General features: G+C 41.2%; 1 protein-coding gene across 2 annotated transcripts in view; it reads right to left on the reverse strand.

The window, feature by feature from the left end:
• Positions 1-17,306, reverse strand: part of NAV2 (neuron navigator 2) — a 188,165-nt gene that overhangs the window by 93,510 nt on the left and 77,349 nt on the right. For both annotated transcript variants that reach the window (XM_090140200.1, XM_090140199.1), the window contains one exon: positions 1,591-2,686. In XM_090140200.1, coding sequence (XP_089996326.1) covers positions 1,591-2,686 — 1,096 coding nt within the window. The remainder of the gene's footprint in view (positions 1-1,590; positions 2,687-17,306) is intronic.

Genomic DNA, 17,306 nt, shown 5'->3' on the forward strand with positions numbered 1-17,306 from the left:
GTCAAAAGAAGTGCTGTGCAAGAGCAAGCTACTACTACTGTAGTGTTCTTAATTTCACTTGGCCTTATATGAAACAGAACAACTTCTCCAGAGATTACAACCACAACATGTTAACAGTGACACTTTAGACTCATTCCCCTCCCCTACAGTTTGTGTTTGAGCTGCAGATCCACGTTAAGGAATCTGCTATAGCTGTGAGTAACAATATGAGGAAGTTAGATATCATTATGAATTTAAACAGTACAAAGCTACTATAGCAATTTTCACCTCTAAATAAATTTCAAAAAATTGGCATTAGTAGACCCCACCACACGTCAAAGATGTGACAGTAATGGTGATGTATGTAGATGAAAGTGAGAACAAGAGAAATACAGAACATGTAATATAAATACAAGTATTAGGCTTTTCCAACTTATTTATTGTTACATGACTACATACCAGAATGACATCTGGCACCTTATTCCATAGACACAGAGATAACACTCAAGGGCTCAGAAGACTCAAGGGTCACTCCTCCCCTCCTGCCTGCCTACACAGGTCTGAGCAATTCTTCTGCATCCCTCTGCTTCACTTTGCTTTTATTTAAAAATTTGATTTTGCTTGGAAAAAAAAAAAAACAAAACACAAAAACAATATGGCCAACCATTCTTACACTACATCTGCCAAGAGATCAAGGGCAAAAAACCATACAGTTCAACTGAAAAATTACAGAAGAGAGTGATAAAGGTGGACAAAATGGTGTGAATAACATCTACAAGCAGCAACTAAGCAGGTCAGAAAAGATACATTGTGAGGGTAGGAGAGATATGACAGAGGTCTATAAAAGCATGAGCAACAAAAAGATTAGAAAGACAGAACAATTGCTTGAAAAAACTAAGAAGCATGAAAGAAAACCATGATGCGACTGTCAAAGCCAGAAACTTTGCCATGAGACTCAGGAATTCCTTCTGTCATTGTCAGGTTTGGCAGCACATCCTCAGAAAGCTTCTTTAGTCATTTCCTTCTCATTAATTCTCCCTATATTTCTACTATATTCTCTACTGCCACTGTCACACACAAGATGCTGGTCTGGAGGTTAGCTGTCCTCACAGATGGCTGATCTTATGAATATCTAGATCTAGGTTAATGCAGGCATAGAAGAGCAGACCTTGTGCTCGGTCTTGCCTATACTAATCAACTTCTATTTTTTAATATGGTTTAATTCACCACTACCGTTAGCTACACTTACAAGCTATGATGTATAAGATAAACCAAATCCACATTGTCCAAGGGCAACAGCTGGACAAGGTGTCAGCATTCGGATATTAACTATTAGAAGTGTCAGGTACAACTATCCAAGCTCTTATCTATCAGAATTTCTTACACACTATAAGAGAATCATAGGTCACCCCAAGTTGGAAGGTACTTATAACGATCACTGAGTCCACCTCCAAACTTTGGTCTGACTGCCTTTCACCTCAGTTCTGGAGTAAATATATGAATGTACTATTCCACACAGCATCCATACTGTTGCCTCACTACCCCTTGTCTCCAATGAATCCTCCTACACAGAGGCCATGTTCCAAAGAGATGATCCCAGCAGTTAGTTACCTGTACATGAACGGAGCTACTGTGGCCGTGTTCGGGTGGCTGTATTGCTGCTGGGGCTGAGGTAGCTGAACACTGACGGTGTTGCTTCCCGTGCTGTGTGTGGTGGCCGGCCCACTGACAGACTGGCTGCTGTTGCTGCTGTTGAGGCCTCCGATGCCTTTTCCTTCGGAAGAGGCTAAGCTTGAAGAGGAACTGGAATTCCTGCTGTCTAGCTGAGACTTCTGATGCGAGAGTCCTGAGCCAGGTTTCCCACTGCGGCTCCTCTCGCTTTCTTTTGTAGAAACTGGGGCACTTGAGGATTTCCCTGCAGTGTTTTTCATTCCTGGTTTTGGTATTCCACTGTGCAAAGGGGCCGAGGCCTCCTTCTTGGCACTGTTGAGCTTTCCTCCTTTTGGAATAAAGCTTGCAATCTTTGAGGACTTTTTTGGCATCTCTGTTGTTGTTAGCACTGTCTGTTCTTCTTTTGGTTCCTCTTTCACATCCAGCTTTTCGGTGATGGATATTCTTTTTCCCGTGTCTTTATTTTTATCCTTTTCTTTCTCCTTCTGTTTCTCTTTCTCCTTCTCATTACCCTTGGGAGAACTCTTCTTATTAGTCAGTGCCCGGCTAAAAGTCCTTTGCGCGATTCCCTTGAGTGCAATTTTGGGGCTACTGGACATTGATCCTGGATTGCTCACATTCTGATTTGTGGCATTGATTTCTTCCCTCTCCTCAAAGCTGGGAAGTGTCTCTAGCTTTTCACAACTGCTGTCACGAGATGTTGAACACTCGAGCGTTGTCCCCCCTGCTTTGGAGCCCCCTTTGCTATTGAAGAGTTTCAACTTTTCCAGCATGGATTTTTGGCCATTGGGAGTTGTTTTGACAACTTCTGAGGGTGGTTTTGGAGGCTCTGGTGCGGGCTGCTTTACGGATAGCATGGAAGACGTCGCTGTGTGCTTAGCACTGAGGGACTTGCTGCGCCAAGGCTTAATAGCAGAGCTGGGCTGAGGGATGGCCGAGGAGTTATTGCAACTAGTAGTACTGCTGAAGCTTTGAACTGAGGATGATACATTTTCAATCATTCCTGTGGGCTGGAAGGCTGTACTGTCTGCAGGCTCTGGAAAAAGGTTAAATAAAAATTTTTAAAAAGAGACACAAAATATAGTGGTATCTGATATTATAGCTGGTTTGAGATTCTTTTTCTAATGAAACAGTAGAAGCTTTACAGTAGTAACACTGAAAAGGCAGACACACATCACTGCTTTAAACATTGGTATCATTCAATGAAAACAAAAGCCAGTTTTCCTATCCAGCAGCACAGAACAAGCTTCCACTATGTAATTTACATTTTAGTTTCTCCTGAAAGAAAAAAAAAATAGCTCAAACCAAAATGTGCTTTGTAATGTGTTCTTCTTTATTAGATTCATAATACTTGTTCATTAGCAAAAACATAGCACTGTTTTCTAATCAAGGGTTCTCTCAGCTTTTTGGCAAAATTTTTGCTGTCCAAGTTCAATTCTTAGAAAAACCTCAAGTATAAAAAAAATGCAGGAGTAAGGAAAAAGAAATAAATCCAAAGCTTTTTCAGTTATGGGGGAGAGATCCTCATCTATAAAAATGCAGAATAAAACTCCATGTACAAAACCAAAACCAACCACGCCCTTAGGCAATGAACCTAATTTATACATTACCACGCTTATAATGCAGCTGTAAGAGAAACCAGTAGCAGTAATTGCACAGATGTCCCCCCTCAGAGAGAGCAAATCCTGTTTGGTTAGTTACTTTGAACACTACGCATTCTTAGCAAGAAGTCAGCATAGAGCTTAGGGAAAGCTTGAAAAATCCCACTCACCTACGAGTGGCCACTTCTCCTCTGTAGCTTCTCTCTGCAGAGTTTCCTTTCTGGAGACGTTACTCTCTCAATTATCACAAATATGTTTTCTGTTAAGCTGCTCATGTTTCCAATTAACTTTTGTCATCCGTGTCTGTTCTCCTGCCCAGCAGCCTGCTGGGGATTAACGGCTCTTAGCTATATTTCTCTGCCCTCCAGCACTAAAGTAAACTCTGTACGGAGCTGCATTTTTTTAATTCAAAAATCAACAGCGGTTGAGAGCGTGCATTTTCGGCAGCAGAGGCAGCCCAGTGAATTCAGCACTGTAAATCATGAACTGCTGCAACCACATGGGGACTGTTTTGCTTCATTTTCAGCTGCACACTGAAGATACGGCTCTGTTAACCTCCCTCCCCTGATCCAAGCCAGATCTACTGAGGATTTAAAGCACACGTATCTTCCTGCCTTAATGTAGAATCAGTCTGAGAGATACTTTCGTAATAAACTCAGTCATTTCACCTATGGATAAAGTAGGGCTCCAGGAATTAATGGCACTTTAAAAAATATTATTGAAATTGGAACATCTCCAAAACCTGTTATTAACCAATCACTATTATATCGGCTGGTCCTCCTACAGCAAAGAATCCACGTGGAAATGGAAGGAAGCAATTGTCATTTTACAGACACATGAGGGACATATACTGCTTTTACATTACTGTTGGTCTGCTGACTTCAGGGGCATTACTACTGCCTCAATCCAACACGGAAGGAAAACTGAGCCGCCCCATGTCCCATACAGCAGTGCCACCTGGTTCTCCATGTGCTGTGTGAACATGGGCAAGGAACCCTTCTTCAGGAAAGCCAAGGGAGGAGTGAGGAGTAATGGGGAAACTGGGGCAATATAAGGGTGATGCATGGGAACCTGCTGCTAGGTGTAATCTACAAAGTAGTGCTACTTCCTTCACATACATATGGAGTAGTGAGAGAGGAGCTGCCTGTGCCATCAGGCAGTAGAAGATGGGCAGCAACAAACCTAACAGCATGCTGGGAAGGGAAACCCACACCAGCACTGCCCTCCTCAGAGCAGCACAGCGGTTGCCTGGAAGGGAGTGGGAAGTGGTGGGGCATTTGGGAAATGAGTTTCATTCCAACAGCCTCAGTGAGGGCTCCAGTCCTTGGACTTTTAGGAAACAGGTCTCACTGAGTCAAATAAAATTACTTATTTCTCCAAAAATAAAAGCATCCAAAAGCATTTTTCAAAATTTATTTCCCAAGAAAATCCAGAACTTCTTAATTTACATCTCTGACTGTGTTTTTGGTGTTTGGTTTTGTTTGAAACTTGGTTTGGCCTTTGCACAGTATACACTTTATTTTTAATTTTTCAGAAATAAGCACGGACTCACTTTGAGCCCACACCAACACATTTCCAGTGGTGCACGATGATGCATTTCCATTTAGAGAGCTGCTCCTCATCTACAGTCGTATCAGAGAAATCAGAATTATGCCAACAATGTTGTTACTGTAATAAACTTAAAAAAAAAAAAAACAACAACATGAATATATGGGGACATTAATGTAATCTTTAGAGTCTCTACCTAACATTTTCCAGGAAGGGAATTCTGTGAGTGCTGAATTCTACACATCTGATACCAAGGAAAAATATTTAGAAACTTCTAACATGCTAAGCTGTTACACTTTGGGAAAGGAAAGGAGACATTTTCTTACACGTGTTCTGTGGATTTTGATTTATATTCAGATCAAATACAGTGAAAATGGACATTCAAAGTCCTCAGGCTTTTGCTGCTTCTACCAGAGAAAGTGCAGCAAATAAAAGGTTCACTGTAAAACACAGCCATCAAAAATGGCTTCAGCTTAAGAAAGCTTTGGTCTTTTTCAGATTCTCTGTTTCCTTCTCACGAACAAGTCCACTGGCTCTGTTACTCTTAAGATCAATCATGGTAAATGAAAGGGATTCCGCTGCCAGAATGCAGCTTCAAATGCTAGGTTTCCTAATGAAGCAGTAACATCAATATGTGGATAATACATCAGCATGCAGATGGGAAACTGTTATTCAGTGTACCCTGGGCCCTTCTTTCATGAACAAGAGAGCAGGTTTCATGCATTCTATTAATAAGCTTATTATTTCCCATGTGTTCCTTTGTGAGGGAGATAATTTCTTTCTTCAGCAACCTGCGTTAGCTAAAACTGACTATAAAAGAAATGTTTTCAAAACCAAGCTACAGCCTACAATAAATAATGATCTCTTTCCCCTTTTCAGAGTCAAATCTTGGCTTGAAATCTATTTTGTTCCTAGTGTTCAGTTAAAAAGATGTTGGTGGTCTAGTTCCAATGCCAATGCGCGCTGTAGCATGGGTAAATCTGATTTCAGCTGCCCCTGTAAAGTCTTAACTGCAAACATATCCATTTGTAATGAGAAAACAAAGCCAAAAGCTTATGATTTAAATCTCCCACCAAAGTCTTTGAGAGCTTACATTATAATAAGGTCAGGAGAAAATATATGCCATTTCCCATCATTTGTCTTGTACACTCTAAGCAAGTGTGCTTTCATTTACTACAAGTGAAAACTTCAAAAAATACTTTCTTATAGGCATGAAAAGCAGCACAAAGACAAAGGATGTTCTCATAGTTATGTCTCCTCAGAAAGGTCAAGAACTTCACACTATTTTTATTCATTTTAGAATGAATAAGCTGTCATTTTTTACTTTGCAGCTATGGGAAAAATAAGTAGTTCTCCTGAAGAGAAACATCTTCTAGTAACAGCCCATAGATTAGATAACTGAGTCAAAAGCAAATCTGCAACCAAATTCTAATTTAGGAAAATTTAGTAAAAGCAGAGCTGCTCTATGACATGACAGTGTCAGAGCTGCAGAAAGCACAGAAAGTGGCATCTCCATCATTTCCCACCACAGAGAGGAATAAATGGCAAGTGCTGACCTTCCATCCACACACCAGAAGACTCTTCTTAAAGCACCACAATTAAGAGTCTTACAGAGGAAAGCTTTTTAGCTGAGCTGTCCTCTTCTTCAGTGGTGATTTATCATGCTTAGCAGACTCCTGACATATGGAAACATCTCTATTTCTGCCAGGAGTCTACTATAAAAATCGGAATCTTTCCATAGCCCAAAAGAAGAGCAGGTATAGCACAACGAAGAATTCCCTGGCACACAGCCCTTCTACAAAACAAGCTGAACCCCTTGGATCCACAGCAGTATCTATTTCTGTTGTAATGCCGCTGACCCCATAGAATGAAAGCTGCCTACTTTGGCCAGAGTGAAAAACAGCCAGAACATGATCTTAAAAGCAGAGACTGCTAGATGGTAAAAGTCTATGTAAGCTGAGAGAGGGAACATTTTGCCTCGCTGAGGACAAAAACTGCACCAAGGTGACTCAAGTTGGTTTCCTCAACTTCTCTCGCCACTGGTTTTTCCCTTAGAGTTGATGAAATTTATTGCAATATGGGACAAAAATCACCTTTACTCTTTGATATTTCCAATTTTGCTTTCTTCCATCAGGTTCTTCAGCCTTACACTCTGTAACTACACTAGCTGCTCTGTGTACTCCCAGCTCATGGAGGTGTCAGTCACCGAGCTTTCCCACTTCTGTGAGTTCCCTTTGTTCATGCAGAGCTTCAGCACACAGAACAATGATACTGCTGTTTACTAGTTGACATTGCCAAGACTTGGGACTTTTGCTGAGGTGAAGGGAAATAAGTTTGGAGCACAAGCAATCCTTGTCTCATTGTCTTGACCTAACTGGCACAGACGTTTGAATCGCTTGTTGTTTTTGTTTACTTATTGTAGCATTCCAAGTAGTGCCCAAGAGGGAGGTCAGAGGGACCTCTATCAACCACATACTGGTTATATGACCATTAAATAATGAAACCAGTTTTACAGAGCCATTCAAAACAAGTCATGCCCTCTACTGAATCCTAGACAAATATCGTTCTTGTTAATTACTCTCAATTTTTCTCCTCATTATTTCTGCAATCAAATCCAACATTTCTCATAATAAGGTTATTCAGTTCATTAATGAATTCCAGGCAAGGAGTTCCTGAGGATTCTTCCATTGGGCTTTATACATAAGTGTCATGGACAACATGCATATATCATAGCCTTGATCTGAAACATCTGCCTTACAGGTAGTTAGATATGAAAGATGCCATATACACGTTGCTGGTCTGAGAACCAGGCAGCTGACCTCAAAAGCTAGGACAACATGCAAGTAATGACCAACTTACTATTTACTACAGTAATAAAGGGTCGATCAGGGCTTGATGCTCATCAACCTCTGCAGAGGCTGTGGTGGCTCTCTGGCACCAATCATTGGCTCTGCAGGTATAATGGTATAATTGGTTATGGACAATAACCAGTCAAAAGACTCAGCAGAGAGAAGCCACAAATAGAAGGGGCCAGGGAGGCTGAAATATACTTTTACATGGGGAGAGAAGGTTTCTACAGGTGTGGTAAAAACACACTGGCATTTACAGAAGTTTGGGACCTTGCAATACTCCTGTTTTCTTTCCTATGATTTAATAGTGAACCTCAGTTTCCACAGTTGTTCCTCTGGCACAATTCACCCAGCAATAAATTTACAGGAAATTGTAAATATTTATTTTAAAAGGAAACATCTAGGAACTATAAAGGCCATGAAATCCTGGGCCAGCTCTTCAGCTGGTATGAATTATTATGGTTCCACTGTCTCCAGTGCAACTACACAGATGTGCATCGGACTCCTTCTCAAGGGTTACATTTTACTTCAAAGCTCAAGGGTTCTTTTATCCTAATTAACCATACAGTTAAGAACATGTCACTGTCTATTTTTCTTATGTTTTGTTTTTTTTTTTCCTTCCAAAAAACTTTACTTAAATACAATTTTTTTTTTTTTGGCCTAAGTATTGCTATGGCTTATACCTACTAGAGCAAAGGTCTTTGGATTTGCAAAGCTCCACCTCAGTTGTGACTAAAGACTGATTAGGTAAAAGAGAACATATTTTCAAATGCCAAGCGCAGCCAGTTAAACAGTTGTAGAATTGAGCAAGAGCATGATTTGCTGCATACTTATGTCCTGTCCTATAAATTGCCAAACTGCTTGTTATACACCAAAATCCTTAAGCTGTCCTGTAGGCACACACTCAATACAAGTACATCATGGAAGATTCACTAAGATGAGCCAATCTTTTCAAAATGCATTTGGAGAAGTGAAAGGATGCAAGCAATACACTGAGATACACAGATGAGCATTTTATTTTACATGAAGACTCTCATGGCAGGCACGACATAAACTCATAATCTTATGTCTAGAGAAATTTGTAACTCGAAGAAATAGTTTGAATCAGTAAGTTCACATTCATCAAATTTGAATTAAATGTTCTGTAATTTGAAATTGAATGCCTGAATATAAACAACATGCTTCATTTTCAGCCAAGCAAAATCTTGACTTTTTTTTTTTTTCTTTCTTAAAGCTACCTGTACCATTAAATGGACACTGGAAGAGGTTAGGTGCCTTTCATATTATCCTACATATCTTTTCTTCCTTTTTCTCTTGCTATTTTATATTTTCTGTTAAGGTACATCAAATTCATTATTGCTATACTACATCTGAAGATAAATAAGTCACACCAGACATGTGATAAATACCTCCGCTGGAAGTTTATAGTTAGGAAACTTGCTAGAGTAATTCCAGCATCTGCTTTTTGGTAATGTATACAGCAAGAATTACAGAACACCAAGTATGCTCTCTCCTGTTATTTAAGGCTAAGAATTTCACAGAATCATAGAATCACCAAGGTTGGAAAAGACCTCCAAGAGCATCCAGTCCAACCGTCCACCTGCCACCAACATTTCCTTACTAAATCATGTCCTTTAGTAACACATCTAAAATTTCTTCAGCACCTCCAGGGATGGTGACTCAACCACCTCCTTGACTCCTACAAAAGGAAGCATTAGGTTACTTCAATTTTCTAAAGATAAAACTAACAACAGGCTGGATACTAAACAGAAGCTAAAGTAACTGCTACAAAATATTGAACTAGGAGATTTTTTTTTTTTATAAGCTTATATAGATACAATTAGATTACAATTAGATTACAGTATACTCATGAAGAAAGTGACAATTGCCAAAAAAACTGTCAACTTACAGCTATCTGTTGCATGAGACAACTGTTCCATTCTATAAAATTGCTCTCCAGTTTTCTGACAACCTCGTGTTGTTCCCTGGTAGGGGCAGCAAGCTCTCCAACTCAAGACCCACACTTATTTTTGATAGCCCATAGCATACTGCTGGCCAAGCCTGCCTACTGCTCCTCCCTGTCCCATGGAGTTGTATTAACATTCTCTTATGTAAGATACCACACATCTGCGGGACTATTAGCAGAAGATACCATTCAAAATGCAAAGTCTTATAATAACAGCTGTTGTTTAAGTTTCTATCAGCTGCTAACTTTACATTGACTTCTTAAACAGAACTGGAGGGCATCACAGGTGATTTTCAGATTGCTTTCAAGAAAGAGTCTACACTGAACTCTCTGAAAGGCTCCCCTCTGTTAGCTGAAGAATGTTTCTTAGCATGATAGTAATTGACAGCAGACTCTGAGGAGCATCCAGCACTGCAGCAGTACAGCATGATGTCAACAGCATGGCTTTCCTCAGTGCTTCACAATAAGCTGTGCATGAAGCTGCTTGTGAGGTCAAATCTCAAGGCTTGGCTTTCATTTCATCTTTTCTTGTTCAGCCAGGCAATCCTGCCTAAGAGCTCCCTTTGCCTTACAAGCAAAATGTATTAAATCACAGAGCACAAATGAACTGATTTACCAGCACTGGGTTGGTACTGTTTTCTCCCACTTGCTACAAGAAAATGTTTTACTGGTATCCAGATAAAAATCACATTGGCATGGATGGGGAACAATCAAATCAGTCTCTTAAACTTTTTTTTTTTTTCCCTGATGGACAATAGAAATTGGAAATTAGTTCCCATCAGACTAGGTTGGTCATTAACACACTGGCAATGAAATGTTTCCACTGCAGCTAACAATGTGACCATCACTGAATAGGAACAGTCAGAGGTTTTGTTTACTTTAAACCTATCACTTCTTATACTATAACAAAGTCAACAAGACTCTCATGGTTGTCCAAGTCGTGTGATCATCTCAACCATTACATACCAAAAGGAACAGCTTTTTCTTTGTCCAGGAGACTAGGAACGGTAGAAGAGGTGGTGCTGAGCCATGGAACAAGATGACCCTATCATGCCTTACAAGTGTCAGAACTCTTTTTTCACCATATTTTTTTCACTCTTATAATGCTATTTGGCACAAGGGAGATAATCTGCTTTTTCTCCCTGTTTATTACTATTAATTTACCAAGACTGGAAAAACCATCCTTGTTCCAGTGAGGAAGACATGCAACATCAGAATATAAACTGACAGCCCATTCTGTTCTCGGTACAGGACCCAAGTCCAACAAATACACAATCTGGATTCACGTGCAACAACAGAAGAGGGATTGTCCTTCACTTGTGCTTTTAAATGAAAGGTTTTCAATTCAAGAAAACAACTAGGATCATCAGAGTTAACGTTGAACATAAGAAGTCAAAGTAATTTGAGCCAAACTTATTACTTCTGCCTGTATATCACCTCTAGATAGCTATTAAATTTTTACTTACTCTACCTAATTTAACCTCTTTCAGTGGGTAATCATCCTTGTTTTTAAAACATGCATCTAGACTGCTGTCTGAAATGGACTGGTTTCAAATTCCAAACAAGCAGATACTCATATGCAGCTACAGAAATCATAGAGAATTCTTACTAATACAAACCTCACTGACTACAGGTATATTGTAAGTAACAAGGAAATAACCTTTCTTTTAGGCAAAGAACACAAATTAATATTTTGAATACATAGCTGCAAAGGAAGTTTTCCAAACCTCTATGTATGCAGTACTCTTCTTCTCATTGTTCTGTGTGTGTCCTTTTTTGAAGCTCATTTGAAGGCTGCTGAAAACTTCAGCCTTCAAGATGTGACCTCTGACAGGAAAGGTGAGAACTCTGAGTTTTGATGTCAGTTTGCACATCTGAGGCTGCTCCTGGTAAGGACAAGAGTCTTGCTTTCTATTTCTAACCGAGTGTTTTTAAATTGAATCTAGGTAGTTGACATTATCCAAATCTGCTGCTTTTAAACGTGTGTGACACCAAGCTCAACAAAAGCTCCATATCACACAGAAGCAAGCCAAAGAGTGTATTCCCAGGTGCCTCCTATATCACACAGAATCACAGAATGGCCCATGTTGGGAGGGACTTCAAGGATCATGAATCTCCAACCCCCCACCACATGCAGGGTCAACAACTCCCCATTTAATACTAGACCAGACTGCCCAGGGCCCCATCCAACCTGGCCTTGAACACCTCCAGGGACGGGGCATCCACAATCTCTCTAGGCAGCCTGTTCCAGTACCTCACCACCCTCATAGTAAAAAACTTCCCCCTGATATCCAACTTAAATCTTCCCTCCCTCAGTTTAAAACCATTTCCCCTTGTCCTCTGCTATCTACCCTTTCAAAGAGTTGATTCCCCTCCCCTCTGTAGGCTCCCTTTAGGTATTGAAATGCTGCAATGAGGTCACCCTGCAGCGTTCTCTTCTCCAGGCTGAACAAGCCCAGCTCCCTCAGTCTGTCTTCATAAGGGAAGTGCAGCCGTCCCCTGATCATCTTTGTGGCTCTCTTCTGGACCCTCTCCAACAGCTCTCTATCTTTCTTATACTGGGGGCTCCACAGGACACAGTACTCCGGACGGGGCCTCACAGGAGCAGAGTAGAGAGGGACAATCACCTCCTGTCCCTGCTGGCCACCCCTCTTCTGATGGAGCCCAGGATACCATTTGCTTTCCGAGCTGCAAGAGCACACTGCTGGTTCATGTTAAGCTTTTCGTCCATCAGGACCCCCAGGTCCTTCTCCACAGGGCTGTTCTCAAGGACCGCTCCTTCCAGTCTGTATGGATGCCTGGGATTCCTCCGGCCCAAGTGCCAAACCTTGCTCTTTGCTGTGTTGAACCTCATTAGGTTCACCCAGGGCCAATTTTCGAGTCTGTTGAGGTCCCTCTGAATGGCATCCCTTCCTTCCACCATGTCGACCGCACCACTCAGCGTGGTGTCATCAGCAAACTTGCTGAGGGTGCACTCCACCATCAATGTAATTGATGAAGATGTTAAAGAGCACTGGTCCCAAGACAGACCCCTGGGGGACGCTGCTCGTTACCAGCCTCCACTTGGCCACAGAGCCATTGATGACCACCCTCTGTCTGCGGCCTTTCAACTAATTTCTAATCCATCGGGTGGTTCTCCCATCAAATTCACATCCCTCCAGTTTGGAGAGAAGGATGTGGTGGGGGACCATGTCAAAGGCCTTGCTCAAGTCCAGGGAAATGACATCAGTTGCCTTCCCTTTGTCTACCAGTGCCATCACTCCATCATAGAAGGCCACCAGATTGGTCAAGCATGACCTTCCTCTGGTGAAGCCGTGCTGGCTGTCTTGAATCGCACACTCGTTCCTCATGTGATCAAGCATGTCATCCAGGAGGATCTGTTCCATGATCTTCCCAGGCACAGAGGTGAGACTCACCGGCCTGTAGTTCCTCGGGTCCTCCTTGCTCCCTTTCTTATAAATGGGAGTGATGTGACCCTTCCTCCAGTCACCTGGAACCTCACCTGACAGCCACAGCTTTTCTAATATAATGGAGAGCAACTCAGCAACCATCTCAGCCAGCTCCTTCAGAACCCCGGGATATATGCCCTCCTAACTGCAAACATGTAGATTTCACTTTGGAGTGTCATTCCTACTAAAGCTATGGCAGCAGGACAAGGGGAAAAGGCTTTGAACTGTAAGGAGGCAGATTTAGACTTGATATAAGGAGGAAATTCTTCACTGTGAGGGTGGTGAGACACTGGAACAGGTTGCCCAGTGATGTTGTAGATGCCCCATCCCTGGAAGCACTCAAGGCCAGGCTGGATGGGACTGTGAGCAACCTGGTCTAGTGGGAGGTGTGCCATGCCCATAGCAGGGGGTTGGAACCAGGTAATCTTAAAGGTCCTGTCCAACCCAAATCATTCTATCATTCTATAACAGAATATGTCACACCCCCCTGAACTGCTCTGATAAACCAACTGCCCACATATGAAGTGCACACATTTGATGTACAGAACCATACACCAACAACAACTGCTTATTCAGCAAACAGAGGTTTCCATTCCAGCATTTTACTAACTTGGTTGTCAGCCCTATTTTGATAGCAACAAGTGAAAAAGATATGGGAAAGAAATTTCTTACCTTCCACAGGTAAGGAATTTTCACATTAACAGACCAGAACTGAGTATCAGCAAAGAACAAAGGAAAACATGGAACATTTAAATAAGAAATACCTTTAGACAGACAAAATATAAGATTATTCTTACCAGCTGTAACTATCAGTCCTGAAGCATACTTCAGTTTTGCTTTACCTTTTATCCCCAACAGAGCACCTTAAATATGTCACTGATACTGTTTAGTCAATGTACCATATATTTTTGATGCTCTAAGAAACTAAAATTTTTAAACTGGAGTAAGCACAGATTGTAAGAGAGCTCTGCAGACCATTTCTTCCAACCTTCAGCTTAAATCAAAACCTTAGATTAGTTTATCTAGGGCTCTGTCAAGGCAAGTCCTGAATACCTTCAGCAAGATACCCTGCTTTCCTGGACAACTTTTCAATGGTTCATTGTTCCCACAGTGAAGAATGTTATTCCTCCTGCCAGATGGAAATTCCCCTAAAGGAACCTGTGCCACTTGCCTCTTGGTCCTTGACCATGCATGCTTATTAACACAGCAACTGTGATTATATATGTGCTGCATTCCAAATGAAAAGGTGTTACAAAAAATAAAAAAAAAGAAATGCCCCCCAAATACACTATATCCCTACCTGGAAACAGAAATGCAGACCACAGATTATGGCAGAGTCACTGAGATCCAAATTCACAACACTCTCATAAGGCTTGTACTGAGTAAGTTTGCAGGAACACTGCTACTAAAACACACATTCACTTAAATCAGTGCACCAATCTGTATGCATATATCCTTTTTTCCTATTACTGCCCTGTTTTTTCTATTAAAACCTGACTACTTCACAAATATGAAAAACAAACATTTCTTCTGATCTCATGTAGAAATGGTCAAAGTTTGGTAGTGCTTTTTCCTGCTGATATTTTACCTAAGACTTAATCCAATGCAAGATGTCATTTTCCCCTCAGCCTTCTACTGCCCTCTGCAGGATTATTTTAAATCAACTATTAGGAATAAAGTAGAAAAACAATCAACCCAAAAGAAAGCATGTAAGCCTACCAAACACATTGCTGCACCACACCATAAACATGCCGCAGTGACATATTGAGTTGACATTTCTGATAGCTTTATAAATTAGGGACTTTACCAACTGTGGATGCAAACCAGAGAGTAGTGAACAGAATATTTCCACACAATGTCACCACACTCTTGAGACTGCAAAATGCAGATGGATTGCTTGAAGATCAACAAAGAGAGCAAATATGTGTGGGTGCTCAGTTTCTCAGGAATACCCATCATTTTGTTCAACAGCAGATGGCTTTTAAAGTCTGGCTCAACAATTACCTGAAGCTATGCAAAACACTGGAATAGTTTAATAGATTAACTAATAATCTTGCTGAGATAGATTAATAGATTAAACCCACCATATCAACCTCTTTCTTGAAGTTGCAAGCTGCAATTTTTAAGTTTCATTCTTGTACCACCTCAAACACAGTTCTGCTCCTTCCTGCCATGGACAAAAAACAGGTTTTTTTAATTCTAAACTGCACAAACAAATGGAAGTTTGGGGCATTTCTAATTTGGTGATCATTTTAAACAATTAAAAGGATGGGAAATGTGGAGCTTCAAGATAACTAACAGTTATCTTGAAAAGTTCACATACTGACATAGAAATGTCAAGCTCATGTGACAGTTTATGTTTCTTAGAAATGTTTTGGACATGAGTTCAGTGGTGGCCTTGGCAGTGGCTGATGCTCTTCATGTTATATTATGTTTTGTGATGTTAAAGGACATTAAAGAATAAAAGTAATCCAATGGTATACTTACACATGCATGGACTAAATAACTTTAGACTGTTCAGAAGTGTATTAAGAGGCCCCAATTATATGAAGGGATTATGATGACATCTAAAACAACAAGCCTGTATGGCTCATTACTTCCCCGTGATCTAAAAATGAAATTAGAATCTAATGGCGTTTTTCTTTTTGTAAGAATAAAAGCCTTTAACAGCAATTACACACATTAAAGCACTCTGTGTAGAAGGCTACTGCAATTATAAGTGGCTAATCACTGAAAAGAAAAACATTTACCATGGCGTGCTACCATTTTATGATGTGAGGAATAGGGACACTGAAATTCCCAGGAGCATTAAAGGAGTTTTCATACAAACCTTGGAGCTAACTCCAAACAGCAAGAGCTAACATATCCTAACCTCCAAAAAGGTGTCCCTACAAGTGAAATGAGTGTCTACATCATCCGTCTTAGAGAAGAATCCTGGACAGCAACAATCAGCCTATCTTGACTCAAAGGTCTGCAATATGACTTTGGAAAAGAAAACAAGCCCACACCTTCCAGGTGAGTTACTGGAAACTATTTCATAAATCACTGAAAGTTATGTGTTTCAGCAAATCTGTATTCTAAGAGTTTTAGTATACTGTAAGCATCCACTGATTTTTTGCTTTCATTTTAGAATGCCTTACTTGAGCTTTCCAGATATTATACATTTCCAGAAATGAACAGCTAAAGGTTCAGAAAGATTGATTTAACGCTGCAAAATTTCAACAGCTTTCAAAACAAAATAAAATAAAATCACACTCCCTCCCTTTAACAGGCATAAAATCCAAGCACCCACTGTCAGTAGCTGTCAAATTGTACTACAGCTCAAGAAAAAGACTAGATTTTACAGTTCTACTGCATGGACAAGCCATGGTAGTCACACCTACTCATATCATAGAATTCTCATCTGAATTAATTGCTGCTTGTAAGACAAAGCTCAACCGAGTTTGTAGAGATAACCCTCAACAAAGGTTTGGCTGAACTGCAATATTTCAAAAAGTCTGTTACATACAGAATCTCCCACAGCTGCTGCTCTCTTCAGAAAAGAAAGAAGTGAAAAATTGCTGGGAGGGAGTGTTGATCTGCCAGAGGGGAGAAGGGCACTGCAGAGGGACCTGGACAGACTGGATTGATGGGCCAAGGTTAACGGCATGAGTTTCAATAGGGCCAAGTGTTGGGTCCTGCATTTTGGTCACAACAACCCCAGGCAACCCTACAGGCTTGGGGAGGTGTGGCTGGAAAGCTGCCTGATGGAAAGGGACCTTGATGTTCTGAAGGACAGTCGGCTGAACATGAGCCAGCAGTGTGCCCTGGTAGCCAAGAAGGCCAATGGCATCCTGGCTTGTATCAGGAATGGTGTGGTGAGCAGGACTAGGGAAGTCATCCTGCCCCTGTACTCGGCACTGGTGAGGCCTCACCGTGAGTACTGTGTTCAGTTTTGGGCACCTCAGTACAAAAACAACATGGAGGTACTGGAGCAGGTCCAGAGAAGGGCAACGAGGCTAGTGAAGGGCTTGGAAAATCAGCCCTATGAGCAGAGGCTGAGGGAGCTGGGGCTGTTTAGTCTGCGGAAGAGGAGGCTGAGGGGAGACCTTGTTACTCTCTTCCAGTACCTGAAAGGTGCTTACAGTGAGAGCGGGGTAGGTCTCTTCTCACTGGTGACAGGTGACAAGACAAGGGGAAATGGCCTCAAGTTGCGCCAAGGTAGGTTTATGTTGGACATTAGGAAACACTTCTTTACGGAAAC

Source organism: Phasianus colchicus, chromosome 5 (genome assembly GCF_987193195.1).
Source record: "Phasianus colchicus chromosome 5, bPhaCol1.hap1.1, whole genome shotgun sequence".
NCBI classification, from domain to species: Eukaryota; Metazoa; Chordata; class Aves; order Galliformes; family Phasianidae; genus Phasianus; species Phasianus colchicus.